Source organism: Prenolepis imparis, unplaced genomic scaffold (genome assembly GCF_030444845.1).
Source record: "Prenolepis imparis isolate NDT839.2.m4 unplaced genomic scaffold, iyPreImpa1.0 SCAF_5, whole genome shotgun sequence".
Taxonomy (NCBI): domain Eukaryota; kingdom Metazoa; phylum Arthropoda; class Insecta; order Hymenoptera; family Formicidae; genus Prenolepis; species Prenolepis imparis.
Window position 1 is genome coordinate 2,373,031 of NW_028141163.1, and position 18,068 is coordinate 2,391,098.

General features: G+C 32.0%; 1 protein-coding gene across 2 annotated transcripts in view; it reads right to left on the reverse strand.

Annotated features, from left to right (window-relative positions):
- Window positions 1-18,068, reverse strand: part of Bif (protein phosphatase 1-binding protein bifocal) — a 38,373-nt gene that overhangs the window by 12,650 nt on the left and 7,655 nt on the right. For both annotated transcript variants that reach the window (XM_083039271.1, XM_083039270.1), the window contains exon 2: window positions 4,896-5,069. In XM_083039271.1, the coding sequence (XP_082895397.1) occupies window positions 4,896-5,069 (174 nt within the window). The remainder of the gene's footprint in view (window positions 1-4,895; window positions 5,070-18,068) is intronic.

Genomic DNA, 18,068 nt, shown 5'->3' on the forward strand with positions numbered 1-18,068 from the left:
ATCTTGGAGAACTCCATTCTCCGATGGCATTTTTTTCAAACATTGTGCCTTTAAGCGCTGCTTGCAAGAGGTTTTCAATTTCTCTTTGCGTTTTGTTAAAATTTCGTTTCTCTCTTTTTACTCTTTTCGCGTTTTAAAGTTAGAGATATCGTTTCCATTACATTTGTCATCCACAATAGAAATTGAAATAAAACCTCGTTGTGAATATCTTTTATTTTATATTACTTCGTAAGCTTGAGATGGGATATCGTCGTGTACAAAATGTAGCTACTTGTCAAATATATTTTTAGACTCTACTTGTGTATTTAGCTTGTTGAAAACGCAAAATAAGCGCCAATCTCGGAAACATCAACGGCATTAAATCGTATCGCGATTAAAGTACAATAAAGCTAAAACGTTGTGCATAAACGAGAAGAACGAGTTTCTTCCTATGCGAGAGCAAGATACGCGGAGACGATAGTATGTACGAAGAATTCCTTGGATATGCTTTTAAGAGAAATGTGTGGAAACCGACATGTTTTTACCTCAAGCGTATAGTTTGTGATTTGACTAAAGTTCTATTTTATTATTACTCAAATATATTTCTAATAATTATTTTTTTTAGATATATTTTTCATACATTATTCTTTAGCTTCTTCTCGAACTGACAACACATGGGTGATGATATTCGTTATTCGATAAAAATACGCGATAGTTATCTCCCATATATTTTATGGAGATCGTAAAAATTAAAATAAACGACGAATATTTGCTAAATTATTTCCAACGCGGAGCTCAAGGATAAAAGTAACGATATATCATTTTCAGCGCTTTCTATAAAATTCCTTTAGCCGATCTTTCCGCCGTCTTCTCGAAGGCGACGACGAGCCCGAGAGGTAAACTCAATTCTCTCGTCTCGATCGGTGGCTCCCAGGAGCAACGTCCGCGTTTTCTAACCGGGACTCATTGACTCGTGATAAGTCGCGGAAAGGAATTTCACGTCATTTATAATGCGCGATCGGTTATATTCCAGCGTTTTCATCAATCCGACACGGTATACGAACACTGAAATAAATCTCAGAGAAAACATGACGCGATGTCGTGCGATCCAGGAAGCACATCAAGCTCTCCTGAGACGAATAGCGTGATCTTGTAAGAACACAATGGACGATATAAAACAGAGCGATCCGAAGCTATCGGCGCTGCCTTTATCTACGAATACCGTGGCTGTTGTATCGTATCAATTTATCCGCGACAAAGAACGTCGACAGTAAACCGAATTGAAGATCTGAAGATTTTAACCGAATCGAATACGAAAAAAATATTAGCCACCATAGCTACATTTTAGCTGTCCCTATTATATATTATACCTCAAAGTTACCATGCCTAAATTTTAGCTATAGTACACGGAGAGAATTTTCTCTTAGAATTTACTCTCTTGAAAATTATGGTAATCATGGGACAATATGGTATGGAAAGAATTTTATGAGAATTTCTCTGATTAATATTTATCACAATAAAAATAATAATATCTACACACTAAACTAAAATATAAAACATGTTTGATTAATTTTACTGCATGGTAAAGTTAATCAAACATATTTTATATTTTATTGTGATAGATATTATTATTTTTATTGTGATAAATATTAATCAAAGAAATTCTCATAAAATTCTTTCCATACTATATTGTCCAACGATTACCATGATTTTCAGGGTAAATTCTAAGAGAAAATTCTCTCTGTGTAGCTAATATTTTTGTCAGTAAATTTGGAGATTTAAAAGTGAAAGTAAATTCTCTCATATTATTAATTTCCAACATGTATTAATTTATCATAATTGTAATTTTGCATTACTAAGTTTAATACTTGATGTTAAAAATAAATGCGACGCGAGAATTGCGCGATCGATTATTTACCAAGGAAAACGTCAATTTTAGATTGATTAAGCGACTGATTAATCCGTTCGGAGAAAATGCGTTATATTTTATCTCGATCAAAAGTATAGATGCAATATTATAGCCGAGACAGTATCTTTTCATATTTTTTTCGAATATTTACTTCTTTCGAGATACACGGTTTCTCTCTTCGTAGCTCGTCATTTGCGTTCCCTGTAGCAAAGAGCATAACAGCGGGATTGCTCATCCACGATTATTCCCATGATGCACGGTAGATTAACCTTGTCGACGAGGCGCTCGAAAATTATTGCTGGTCCACGGACACGATACTTTTACTTACAAATTGGCACTTTATCGGTGTCAGTAATAGAGTGGCCCCCCTCCTGCGTCGCAACATCAAATCGACGTGATCGCGTGAGAAAGTCGCGAATGAAGTGAAAACACTGATGATTGCGTGGGAATTATTGCGTCTTTAATGATTTAATGGAAACGATTGAACATTCCGCAAGAACTTTTAGGTGCAATTATGCACGGTTATTACAGAGATTTAGATTGGACGTTTGCAAAACACCACATTTATTTAGAATATGATTGTGTTGCTATACATGAAATTATATTGCGATTATTAATTTTTGTGGAAATTATTACAAAAATCACGCTCATATAAAGAATTGCAAAAATTACGATAATGTTGTTAATTATTACACAAAAGCTTTAGAGAACTTTTTAATTAAGAAAAAAGAAAAATATGTGCGATAAAAGACAGATAATAACAAAGCAATAATATTCAGATCTGTTATTATTATGAGAATTAATATCGATAATAAATAAAATAAGAGAAATTTAAAATTATGAAATAAATGTACAATTTTTTATGCTGATATACAAGAAATAGTGTAAAAATGAATAAAATATTGTATACAATATTATTATTGAGGAAATTCAGTTACGTACACTTCAATATATTATATTTTACATTCCACACATTTAATCAGCTGATCAATGTTGACATTTAGACCAGCTCTATTCTCGAACACATGTCTTTTAAAACATGAATGTTTTGCAAATTCATTCTTTTCACGGCAATATTTCCAAAGTGTTCCCTTAAAATTGCTTAAATGGTAGCTGAACGAAATATCGTAACGTTTCCAGTATTAATATCAATATTTGTACACAATTGCGTTTTATACGGAACGATTCTAAATCCCGCGATACGTTATCGGTGCGACGAGAACCTATATTGCAACGTGTAATGCACCGCGCATTATTGCATGATTCGACTATTTCCCGCACATTACGTTCGTATCTTGCATCTTTTATAAGCGACGCTTTGTTCGCTTATCTGCTTGACGTCTATCGTTAATAGATTACATCAAAGTTACATCGTGCGAGAAGATCTTAATTTTTTATTACTGCACAATTTGGTATAACGCAATAAACGTCCAGAACGTCATAAACCATAAATGATTTTAACACACACAGATGTATCTAACTGTAATATATATCTAGAACTGTAATATCTCTAAATATAGAATATATATGTGCATCTGTATAGAGCATATATATATAATTTTATTATAATTTTAAATAGAATAGAAACTCTGCTGTAAATAATATTAGAATAAACAGATGTTTGATCGTGCAGCGAAGGTATGATTCTAATAAACGTGTAACGTCTAATTAATATATGAAAGTCTACTAGTGAGTGATATTTCGAAAACAAGACAATCCTGAGAATTCTAAGTCTGAAGAAATAATATGGCGTTGAGAATTTATAGCGTTAACAAAGACAGAGATACAAAGTATGTATGCGTACAGAAAATGTCTGCGACTTTGATTTTTATATATATATAAACAATTTTTAAATACTTATCTATAAAAAACACGGATTCATGTATCTGTGAATGACATTAATAAATTGTGCGAGTTAAGTTCTACGATACGATCTTTTTTAAATTGTACGCGGACAAAGAATGTTTTCTTTAACGCATATTATAAATTATAAGCGGAACATGTTTCTGGCGCCAAGAGGCGTGAAACATTGACGTTTGTCATCTCGCGAGCTAAAAATATATTACGTGACGGCATGGATTAGTACAATCCTTTTTTCTTTCTCTCTTTCTCCCTTTTTCCTTCGAGGGTAAAAAAAATTTCCTCGAGCCACATGGGAGTCAAGCAGACACATTGTGTACATCCGATCTCACGAATAGTTATGAGGCAGGTTTTCTCACGCCGCGCGCGCGATCTTGAAAGTACATAATATTACGCTGTACGCTTTTTGATTTAGTAAGGTAGCCGGGTCATGATCCACGAATAATTGCAGTACAGTTGATTAGATTAGATAGAGACACGTAATGCCATGGGGCAAGCGGAATAAGAGATGTTGATAAGGTTTGTCGTATCAAAACGTCGATGCGTTTAAAACAACATGAATACAGACCTTTAAATGTTTCTGCTAACTGAGTTACTGATGATTGATATAGTTTGATTACACTAAATTTGTCCTATATCTAACTTTTTCATTAAAACGTGAGATTTTGAATAAAAAATTTCAAAAAAATACTAAATTATTTTTTTTTTAGATATATGTATAATAAAAATCATGATTTATACTATCATAATTATTCCTACTATTTATTGAAAACATTCGTACGTTTTATACTAAATTTTATACGCGAACCACTTTAAACGTGGCAATAATTTATTTTTTAATTTTCTGAGATAAAAATTATGTGTTCTTTTTTCTATTATAAAGTTTGTTTGTATTTTTAAATACAAATTTAATTTAAATGATAATTTAATAGATATTTTTCTTTATTACGATTTGTAGAGAAATATGTTATCAATCGTTGAAATATTTCTCTATAAAAGCTGCCGTGATTGCAGAATAAAGACACGTAGAAGCAATAATAATTTTAAACACTGACTTGAATTCTGACGCAACTTTTCTCTCTACAAAACCAGTTCGAACAAAGTGCCGCTTGGAAAAGCTACATAATCACAGCAAGAGTTCACTCACCTTATGATTTCGTGGCGTCCTCGAGAGGTTGCTGCGTCCGTTGATGAGGACATTGTCGTTGAGAAACGATACATCGCAGGGTGATGGCGGACCCCCGGAGATCTCCCACTCGGCATCGTCGGTCGTAGACGCATCCAAAGTGGCATCGAGCACTATAATACTGCCGTCGCCAACCTATAACAAAAACAAAAATAAAAATATGATGAATTTTGAAAAATATTGCCATCGCTATAGAAACAATAAAAAGAACAATAAGAAATATTGCAATGTCGAAGTTAGAGTGTTTTTTTCTGCTTATTATACAAAATCTATTATTTAAGTCAATTTACAAATTTATTTTCTGCATAAATATAATCAAATATAATAATTCTGAGCAGTTATACTATTTCTTTACAAACATATTTTTAATGATTAATAATATTATTATATCTATTAATTATATAAACACATCATTTTACTATACATTTTAATATTTAGTATTATACCTCAATTTTTTTTAAATTAAATAAAATTATTATATACCTAAAAAATATATTTATTAACAAATTCCTCAGTTTAAAATTGTTATCTTTAAAACAGTACGCATTTTTACATTATTATCTGGACATATAAAGATAAACAAGTTATTAACATACAAGATGTCGTACATTATTGATGCGAAAATATCGGTAAAGTGTTTAACTCCGTTGTTTGCTGAACTTTCAATTTAATGGAGATTTAAAGAAAACGTGGAAATATCGATATCTTAAAACGGTCTTCTCGGTGTCGATTGTAAACAGAATGTTCGTCACTTGCGCGAAGTCGATTTTTTTGCAAGTCACACGTATAAATCTTTCCTGCCTGCGAATGCACTCTAACATTTCGATAGATTGAGATATGTATTGGTGTTATATTCGAATGCAAATATAAGCGCACGTGTGTGAGCAAATACGCAATCCTTTACGACCCGAGAAATTTCCGTGGTGATTCGGGAAAGTTGTTTCTGCGTGAAAATATGAGGGTCTGCTCGAAAAAATTGCACCATTCCTACCCACATTTAATGCACACGACTGTGGCAATCTATTCTACCTCTAGTTTACATTTTGCGTTTGCATACAAACTCACAAGCTTCGTCGAGCTTTCGCTATGGGAATTTACATAGCGATCTACCTCTACGATCGTTGCTTTTATATTTTAAAAATTATTCTCTCTCAAAAATTTATATCGCGAGTATAACAGACCCCTGTAATTCTTTAAACGTGTCAAAAATAAAATATTGTTTATATATAATTTTTAGTTTTAGTTTTAAATATTTCAAAGACGCATCTTAATTATTAACAATCTCGTTCTAAATTTATACTTAAATCTCATTGTTATGCCTTTATTGATTTTATTGAAGATGACATGAAAGTTTTATTTGAAAGTGAGTATAAAAATTATGAAGCAAGAAAATAAAAAAAAATATAGATACTGAAAATATTTTTCTTTCGTTTTTTAAGAGGTAAAAAACGAAGAAATTGAAGATTTGAAGCAAAGAAGAAAGAAAATACCCCCCCATATACGAGGCAGATCCGCATAAATGTTTTTACCATTTCTTTTTGTACTGAAAAAGAGCATACGAAGAATTTACTTTTCAACCGAGCCATCGTGGATCGAAAAAATTCTTTGAAAAAAATGTTTTTATTGCCCGCACAATCGAAAACGTACGGGCTAAATTACAGCCTTGCGAATCATCTCGCGCGCTGCGGGATCTTATATTATATGTAGTGACGTTTTCTCCACGTATGTACAATTGCAAATTATCCCGAAACGATCTTCGAACAAGCCATCCTTGCTGGCCTTACTTTTCTCCTTTCGTTAACAATGGAGATGTTAACTGCGGAGACGGACTCGAAGGTGCTTTCAAACGTGCCGTGACGACGATTACATTCACGCGATACGTCAGTCGGTCAGTTACGATTACCGGCTTTCAAGACACTCGTGAATGGGACATCCTGTCGAGACGAAGAAAAGAGGGAAACGCGAAACGTGAGTGATGCAAGGCAATATGGATATAAAATACCTTCGCGCCGAGTCGCCCTTCGAGAGAGGGCGTATCTCCCCTCCGGTCTTTCTTCGCTCAAGTAGACTCCCTTGCGAAACGCGGCAACAGGATATGCGAAAAAAAAAACAACACGTCATAACTTTGCCGCGAACCTTAAACTTGTCCGACATCTGTCGCATCCGTGTTTTTTTTTATTTCTTCAAGAAAAATGTAATATTTTTTTTCTTTCATGCAAACATCCCCAAAATATCAAGCTTATAGTTACAATATGGAGACAACTAGTAATTAATGAAATATTATATTATCGAATGACCATCGATTTTTAGAAAAATATAAATAAACAGAAATATACTTTTTTTTTAGAGATATTAGATTTTTAAATTAAAAATGATTTCATTGTATATATATAGTTTAGTTTAGTTTTAATCTTGGTTTTAATCAATACGATAACATTTTTCAAAAAATAATATATGTCAAAAATAACATCTTAAATATAAATCAGTCAAAAAATTAAACAACGTTTGAAATAATATGTAAATATGTATGTCGTCTCGATAAAAATTCAATATACGCCTATATACTCTATGCTTGACAACTATCAATTAATACAGCTATATGTAATAATTTCGCTGCGAAACAATGTATAATAAATAATATTCTTGAAACTATCAATGTAAATTCCACGTTCACGCAGCGGAGATCCGCGTGTGAAATCGAATGGCCTTACAGCGGGACGACCGATTTCCGGTCCACTTCCGGCGATCGCCGCAGGGGAATCGCTCGGCGATTTTCGAAAGTGATTTTTTTAGTGGTAATCTGCCTCGCGCTACCTTTCTTCTTCGAGTCGCGCGACGATTTGGGTTGAACGTTCGTTAATCCAAAGAAAAATGCGGTCACGGATCATAAGACGCAGCCGCATTACGGACGAGCAACGATCGAGGCCGAGCAACATAATATCTGTATTTGAATATAAAACGTGGCGTGCCACGTGAAACGAGAGGAGCGAAAAAATATGTAGCGATTTCGTATCAGTCGTCCATTATTATCTCAGCGATAGTCACACTTTGACGTTATTTGCAGAAACTCTAAAAATTATATTTATGTATCTAAAAAAAATTTCTCGGCAGTGTCACTTCTTTTTCAAGGACATAAGAAATTTTCATCGAAATGACAGTTCCATTATTATTAATGCGACACAACAATAGCTTAAAGATATAAACAATTGATAATTAAATTGATAATTTAACTAATATACGTTCAAGACTATAAGTTGATGATAAAATATTAATCAAATATTTCAATGAAATTCTATTTTAACAAATTTCGACTGTTTGAGTGTCTTATCTAAAAATTTAATTTCAAAATTAAAGATTTTTTGCTAAGAAAGAACTTTAACTATATTCGTCAAAGAGTATGTCGGTCGAGAGAAAGTGCACACAATTTTTCTAAGTTATACATCTTATAATTAGTTGAAACTTATAATTTAACTTTATTAAGACAGTGTTAATAAATTTCTGATATTGATAAATGCTAATGATAGTGTATAAATTAAAATATCAATATAATTTTATATAATTTAACCGTGTTGCAGACTTGTAACGATTTCGCGAGTATGACACAAGGAGAAAGATTAATTAACTCGCACGTAAACTTTCTATCTTATATAGATCAGTAGATCTCAGATAGTAATTAGTAATTACTCGTGATTGATTGCAAAGATGGGGAGAAAAAAATCTATGTGATATATTTCTGCCAGACCGCGTTAACTGCCGCAGATTAATACTCATATAACGCGGATAATTCCTACGGATAAAATATCGTGAGAAAAAGTGCGCACTCGACACCTAGCGTATAATCTCGCATTACGTCTAAGTAAGTAAATGGGCGGATTAAATCTGACAACTTGGAATTAACGCTAATGCGGGGCACGACTTAAATAAGTTGTCGATACTACGTGCGCGGTAGAGCAATTAGAGTCTTGGTGATAAAACAATGCTTCGTCTCTACAAATTAATATATATTATCCACTTATGATTTAAGTTGCGAGCAATGATTACGTTATCTCATATAATTTTACTGTATTTATGCTCACATGTGCGTGACACCGTATCGCAGGAAAGAATCAATGTTTTATGGAGAAATAACTGAATGCTCGATACTTATATGAGGTCAATAAACGAATATAAAGGCTATTGTTGAAATATAAAAAAAATACTATCTCTTTCTTCTTGTATATTTTAATATGGTATACCAACTTATATTATATATAAATTTTCATCTGTTATAAATCCATAAATACCCATAAATATCAGAATAACATAATATTATAATTAATTTTGTCCTAATAATTTGTATTTTATTTTTCTTTATTATTTATTCTTTTGTAATTCCACAATTTTTTGCCTCTAATTTTCTAAAAGTACTCGGTTATATAAATTCGTTTACTTGTTTATTAAATAAATAATTTTAACTATATCTTTATATTTTCGTGAACCGGAAGCGAATTTTTCGATATTAAAATGTACATTTATTTTTCCATTTTTCAAGTAATTATATCAAAATTGACGTAGGAAAATGTATCTGAAAACAGAATAAAATACACGTATAACTAACTAGGAACATCTCGTATAAGATCGGGACCAGTTCGAGACCGCGTCGCGGACGCAAAGGTATCGAATAATGAAAACGGGTTATACGGCGGTTTAAAGGGACATCAAAAGAATGCAGATATAAAAGGGGGAAGTTGCGGCAATGAACCTGGGGACGCGCGGTCCCTGACTCCATGAGAAACTCCCAGGACGGTTCTTTTCATTATTCCGACCGCAGTGAAGTATCCACTCCCGCAGGTGGACCTTGAACCGCGAGGATGATGAGCAGGAGAGACCATCGACTGTCGCATGCGAACGCACTCCTCGCAGGAGTAACGCGCTTTACGCGCTTTACGCTTGCACGTGCAGCGAGTGGATCGAAGCGTAAACATCCATCCTCCTGAGAGGTAATACTTGCTATATAACCGTTAAAAAAACACGGGAAATGAATTTATCGGCATTTACAGTATTAGTCTCGTCTGTATTTCGATCGTGAGTTCAGAGAAACTGTTATAAAATGTCCAAGAATTATAATCGTTTATCTTAATTAGATGTCAGAAGACTACCTGTATAAGACAAGAGTTTTAAAACACGAGATAGAAAGTCGAAGAAGTTTTATCAAATAAATTTTATCAGTATAAAGTAGTTTACAAATTTTAAGTTATAGAGAATTAAATATGTATAAAGTTGGTGTGTGTCTAATTGAAAATTATTAGAAACTTATTGCACGACGTAATCGTTCTTATATGCGTATTTCCTTTCGATTTTATGCTCACCCCAACCGCCCTCAACGAGTTCATTTCCTCCCTCAACCTCCGATCCGATTCATGGTCGATCGTAAGTCTCTCTTAAAGTGTTAAAATGCGAAATCTTTGGAAATCATTTTAAAAATTTCAATAGCTAATTCATCTTGAATTTCAGCAAAATTTCAATATTTATTTAATTCTTTCAAAGCAAAAATTAAATTTGTTTATTTATTTAATAGACATCAAGAAAGAAAAATCGATATATATAATTTGTTAAAATTGATATCTTCAATTTATCTTCGTCAATTATTCTCACTTTCGATTTGAATAATTAAATACAATTGTTATAAACAGACAATACGAAATAAAAAAAATATAGAAAAAAAAGAAGGGTTCAGATAAATCAATTTTTTTTTCAAATTTCTCTCAATTAAGTAATTTAAATACAATAAATCTCAGTATTTTGGACTACAATGACCATGTTCTATATTTGCACGCACAGTCACCGGAATCACTTCCCGCCCACTCATGAACTTTATTAATGCATATACATGTCTCGTCAGCGAGGGATCAGTTTACATGAATCATCCTAAATTCGCTTGGTCAAACCGATCAAAGTTTTCTGCAGAGACGCGGACATTCTCATTTTTCACTTTATCGCTACCGTTTGCAAAAACTATACTTTTTTTTAATATCGTCAAAGAGGTCATTTCTTATCGTGCAAGAGATATAATAGTGCATCCTTAATGAGCTCCTTAAGTCATTCGACATCGCGTAAGTCAACTATTAAATAGACAGATAATATCGAAATTACTATAAATAGCATGCTTTTATTGCCCATTGTTTACTAATGTATCTCTATCTGCCATATGTCCGCCTGTTGTAAAGAGGCTTTTTGTAGCAGCTATGTGCGTCTATTGTTCTTATCAGAGATCAACACGGACAATTCAAACATCTACTTTATAAAGTGGATAAACTGCGGGTCGATATATGAGATTATAATTAATTGTAGTCGCGCTTGGGGATATATAATAAGAACATTTTTCGCTGATCGTACTTCAAACTGTACATCGCGAAAATAAACAATAGTTAAAAAATAATTCTCATATTTTTTGCGTAGAAATTTTTCATAATATTCTTTATTTAGATAATGAATAATTTTTAAATTCTTTCGTTTATGTATATCAAGATTTTAAAAATTTTGGATGAGATGCAGACCGTAAGATATGATGTGCGATCTCGGCAAAATTTTCGAAAAATTATTTAGATCGCTTTCGAATCAAATGGCACATAATCACAACGTAAATTCGAAAGCATTACCAATCGGTATAAGATATAAAAAATTGACAGTTGTCCTGCTGCCGTTTTGCAGGAGTAGAGTTTCGGTCAAGGTCAAAGGAGGTCAGGTATCTTGCATTTCACCGGGGAAACCCTTTCACGCCCGTTCGCGATGGAGAACGACGAGATTTCACCATCGCGATCGAAGTCATCGAGAGAGGCCTTGCCTCAGGGGTTTATTCACGCGGGAATTAATTAGCCCAATTTGCGAGAGGAAAAAAATGTAGTGGCAGGTACCATAAGGCGCGGATCATCCTAAAGTACATACACGCGCGAATAAGAAAAAATAAACCGTACACTTGTTCGAGAAAACATACATAGCATTTTTAACTTTTTTATATCTACTCTAACAAATGTAGAAAGATATTGCATATTTTGAGCTAATTAAAGTTTAAGTTATATTTTTTCATCATTATGTCATTTGATTAATATGTTGACTGACGATAGGTGATAGCTGGCTACCGTTACGTAAAGCTGATCTTAGCTTCTGATATGAGGACTAGTACCGTACACTTACAAATTATGTCAGTCGAACTGAAATATTCTTTTACATTTTAACACGTCGTCGTTTCGTACAAAACAAAAAATTGAAAATAAATTTTATTTTTCCATTGCTCTCGCCAATTTGTTAAAGTATCGAACAAAAAATGTATTAAATTAAATTAATAATAAAGCAGACGATTATATTAAAATTCTCGAATTAAAATATATATTAAAAATTATTTAAAAAATATATATTATAAATAACTATACATTTTCCAACTATATTGTAAATTACAGATACGATCTAAAGAGGAAAGTTTGTAAAGTATAGTGAACGAACTAATGGCTTATTCTGTGAATGAATATACTTGCCCAAACGTACAATAATGTTATACATAAATTTAGGTAATTATTATAGATTATTGCTAATGAAGATAATGCAACTAATATTTCAAAAATTGATACGTGATAGTTGATGCCAGCAAAATACTTTCTTAGCAAATATGTTCTTTTTAATCGTATAAAAAAATTACGAGATAAATATTTGGCGAATAAAAAATTTGTCCACTATCATGTATTATACTTTATATGTATATCAGTAACTGCGGATATGATTGCAAAACGTTAATTCGAGTGTAATATTCCTTAGAAGGCTTGAGTCGAGAAAACTTGAAAGATACTAACGGACTTCATGCTCCTCTACTAGGTGTCCTGATTGTGCTTCTCTAGGACAGCCATATATGAGAAGAGATCCGCGTATTATGTCGCGGAATGTTATCGATCTACTAGAGTTTCTCCCCTTCTTTTCTAGTTCATTCGATCTCTATCGATCCGATGTTAAATTTTTCTCAGTCAGCGAATTCGTCTACTATTACTTGTGAAATAATGTGATAAACAGAAATCAAATTGATCTATGAATTCATATATTTTTGTAATAAATATTAATAACAATCGGCCAATCGTATATAATTGAAGAAGGTCCAAAGTAGATGCAAAAAGTATAATCAGAATTCGTCAATAAGTCTGATAAATTATCAATGAACGCGATAAGATTAAACCAATTCATTCCTTCTCTGAAATCATCAAACGCACTGTAAAATGAGGTATATCTTATTTTTACAAAAAATTTCTGCCTTTAATAACATGGACATACATTTTAATCAAACTCAGATGTCAAGGATGGAGAAGTTGAGAGAGAATTATGAGATACCGTAATAATTACCGAATAAGAGGATGTCAAGGATAATCCTCTCTCCGAATGTACTCAATCCTCTGCAGTATAAAGCGAATGCATAGTGCAACAAATATTACGTTTAAACTTTAAAAAAAATATATAGTTAATTATCAAACATAATTTCAAAGAAATCGTACTATATGATTTATAATTTGACATGTTTAAATATAATTTTTTCATTTGCTATCGAGTTATTTCAAGCGTTAGCATTATTTCGTGTATAATTTCGTATATAAAAGATAAAATTAGATTTAAAAGTGAATTTTTGTAGAAACTAAAGAGGGAAAAAAATAATGTTTCAAAATAAAGATATGATTAACACTATAGATAGTCGACATCCAATATCAGTAACGTTTAATGTGGTGGGGTCTTAATTTCCAATCGATAAACCGATAACTCGATGAGTCATATTAGAGGTGCGATGTCGAGTGTGACCAATGTTTATGTAAGGATAAAGCTTACGACAGAAAATGCAACAACATTGTATTCTTTGCTGTCACAGATAGGTGAGGCTTACTCGCGTTTTTCTTTTACATGAAACGCATAAGTCTAGGAAGAGCGTAAGTTGATCGTCGAAGCTGACTCGAGAGTGCTCGTTTTCCGACTGAATTCGCTACGGTTGGCACAAATTGTGTGTCATTAAACGCTCCCGTGAATACATTGAGATGACTCGATAGAATGGAAATCAATGATTTATGAAAAAAGAAAAAGTGATTACTTCCGTCCGGCAAGCTTTTATAATATATGTGTGATACATATGAAAAAAAAATATAGATTATATAATAGAAATTGAATTTTTTCAATAACATTATATATCTTATATCTAAATAATATATCTCGCCTCATTATTAAATCATTTCCTTTAAAGTGTCTATTCATTCATTAGCCTTATTCTTATGTTTGCTTCAATCTTTCTTATTTCTCAAACGATAATATCTTGCAAGAAATAAATACAACACCAAGAGTGGCAATTAAAATTAACTAATTAATTAGCTAATAAATTAACATTTACTTATATTATTATATTTACTATTATATAAATTAAGATTTTCTTAATTTATATGATGTGCAAAAATAAATTATAAAATATTATTTTTTATTTAATTATCGGTTGTCTAGTAATCTTGTGACATTAATAATATCATGCGGTTTACGAAATTATCGCTTAATTAAAATCCCTAATGATAAAACTGATCTAATCACGCGATTTCTGTACATTTTCGAGTCTTTCACTGACATAATGAAGAGACACAAATAAAATGCATTTTAGCTATTAAATTTAATGGACATATAATATGTCTACAAATATCTATTTTTTTGCTCTACTTAATTAACAAACGGAAATTGACACGCACTTTCCCTGGGAAATTTCACGAATATTATGAAAGATGCACAGAAAGAATTTTCTCTTAGAATTTACCCTGAAAATCATAGTAATAACGGGACAATATAGTATGGAAAGAATTTTATGAAAATTTCTCTGATTAATATTTATCACTATAAAAATAATATCAATCACAATAAAATATAAAATATGTTTGATTAATTTTATTGTGATAGATACTATTATTTTTTATTATGATAAATATTAATTAGAGAAATTCTCATAAAATTCTTTCCATACCATATTGTCCCACGATTACCATGATTTTCAGAGTAAATTCTAAGAAAAAATTTTCTCCGTGTGCTAACAATATTATAAAATATATTGGCGGCTTCATTATAAGTATGATGTTAAACAACTTCTTACTTGGTTTTAATAGATGCATATAAAAACATGCATATAAAAAGTTTGCCGCCCAAAAAAAGAAGACTGACAAGAAATTATATCTAGCGAAAAAAGAGGAAAGCCGAGAGAGACGAAAGGACGTAGACGGAAGGAGGATGTGGCGTTATCAAGCGGCGTTTTAAAAATGAAACAGGACGTTGCACTAACGTTCGACCGGATGATAGCCAGCTGACGTATGTATATACGCGCCAATATACTTGTGTCGGTTGCTTTGTTTAAATTCCTCTGGGTGTCCCAGTTAATAATTATGCATATCAAACGAATGAATATATATATATATATATATATGTATATATATATATATATGTTTGTCGTAACAACCCTGCAATGACGTACGATTGGCTAATTAAAGGTCTTTGTACGTCAAATGTCTCATTAGACGTTTTCATCTGAGAGTTGCAGAATAAAAAAGGATTAATAAAAGAAACCAAACAAAAAACGCTTTCTTTCACATCATTAATAAGAATTTAAATAAATAAAATAATGTGGGAATGTGTTTCTGAAATTTCAACATATTTTCAACACATTAATTTCATCGAGATTTTACAGTAATGCATCGAATAAGCAGAATAATATTTATGGATTTTTTTACGTCAACGGATATAAATTGTACTTCCTATGATTATATACATAAATATAAACAACGAAGTTTAAGTTCAATGTACTGACTGGAGGATATAAAGACTTTCTCTAAAGAAAATGAAGAATAATTCACTACAATTCATCACCATTCTAAAACCAGCGACATTACCACATAAGAAAACATATTACGTATCATATTTTATCGTATTGTAACTTATGCGAATGCAATGCTCAAGATTATGCAATTTATTATAGGGTCATGAAGATTAATTAGACGATAGCTACGAATAAATTTGATATAATCCTATACAATTAAATAACCGCAATAATTCAATGGGAATAATTTTTTAATCATATGCACACATTAATACAATCAATGTATAAATGTAACCACTAACTTTTTTTATATTTTTACTATTTATTTTCTAAGTGACACATTTGTATGTGTATAAACTCGGATATAGTTTCTCTGTCCAGCTAATTTGTTTTTTTTTATCATTTCGAAATATTTTTTCGTGTATATATATATATTATTGCTGCATTATTTATGCGCTGTTATAAAATCAATGATATAATAGCAAGATTCATATATTAAATATGTTAGATTATTATCGAAACTTATCTTTCAAAATAACACCGATAAGGATGAGATGCAAAGTATTCTATTGCTCGTTTTAAAATAATATTCATGACATATCTTTACGCGGAAATTATTTTCGAACCAACATTCATTTACGTCAAAGACCGATGCATATTTCTCGATATCATGCACAATCTACTCTAGTTCAATCTATCTAGCTAATTAGCTAAGCTAATTATTGTCAAATAAGTTGAAACTCAAAGTGGTAGCATAGGATATAAGCGTATCACGTGCTTCTATAAGTAACGAGACAAAGTAAACTCCGCGAGATTCGCGATCGTGCACTCTTGACGTATACATCGCAAATCGAGTTAGCTTGTCGCAAAAATTTTGCTTCATGCTGTTTACGCGAACCACAGAGCTTCGCACATACACACATATACCAGTACACATTCTCACGATCTTGTAAAACCGGGTTTGTTGCGACTAACGATGTCGTGGAAGCTACATAATTACATCGCTCTGCGGATATCGGCGATCAAATCTGATGAAATCTTAATAGCAGCAAAAAATTTATATACGTCCCCGTACATTTAACAAACTCGTAACGTCATTTATGTAAACTCGACGCTAACTCGAAATATCTTGTATATTTGCATTATTAACAAAAAAAATTAAATTATTATACATAAAGATTATATACATATATATGAAAAACCGCGCGTGATCGTAAGAATTTGTATAATAAAAAAATGATTTAAATACAGCCTTCTATTATAAGACCTAACTTTATCAACAAGGTTGGTTTTAGAATTTTAAAGCCTTTTTTTTATTCATGCGAGCTTTAAAGTCAATCCAAGGCTTTTCTCGCTTATCAAACTCTTTAGGTAAACACACGGTTGAAAAATATTTTCTACGTCGCACATGGCAAGGTTATCATTGCATAATCTATATTACATCACAGAAAATGCGATCCTCGAAAATGTCGTAAAATGTTAATATAAAAAGCGATAAGCCATAGTTTTGATACAACACAAGTCGAATTTTATATTGTATCTCATGCACACCGAATCTTATCAGTCGTTAACATTAAAAGTTTAAAATCTGCTTTTTTTGCTTGAACTTGAACAAAACGGATAAACAACGCGCATTTCTCGCGATCCCCCCCGTGAACCTTTGTGCAAGTTGACGAAGATTATGCCATCCTAATGTGTGTATTCCAGTTTCTAGTTCGTTAAGCGATTGCTTTTACGTTTAGCCCAGGAATCGGGCAAGGATATTTATTCTTCCTCAGTATTCGCGGATGCACCGTTACGTCGATTAGATGGAGCAGAAGCAATTTCGCAAATAAAATATGAAAATTGTGCACGCGCATGAAAATGAAAATTGTGCAAGAAAGCCCTCGCGGCTGTAAACGTGCTTTGTCTGTATTCCTTTGTCCATAATATTATTCAGTAACGCGCGGCCATTAGATAAGGCAGAGATGTATCATTTCATAAATGAATATTAAATAACCTGAATTGTATATCTGGGAGAAAAAGACACTAACCACGATTCTAATTTACCACAATCATGTTTGTCGTCGTCAAAATGTTAGAAAATGCTTTTACTATGTTCTCATATTGCCATCTCGTGTTTACTGTACATTGATTCATTTTTCGTTAAAGTATTTTAGTACAAACCTAGCATATATACGCACAAAGACAATGATTAGTTGTCACATTGAATTAAAAATTATTTAAAATAATTGAATTTAATGAAATTTTTCTTATATTATTAAATGTCATCTCATAAATATTTTCATGGTTAT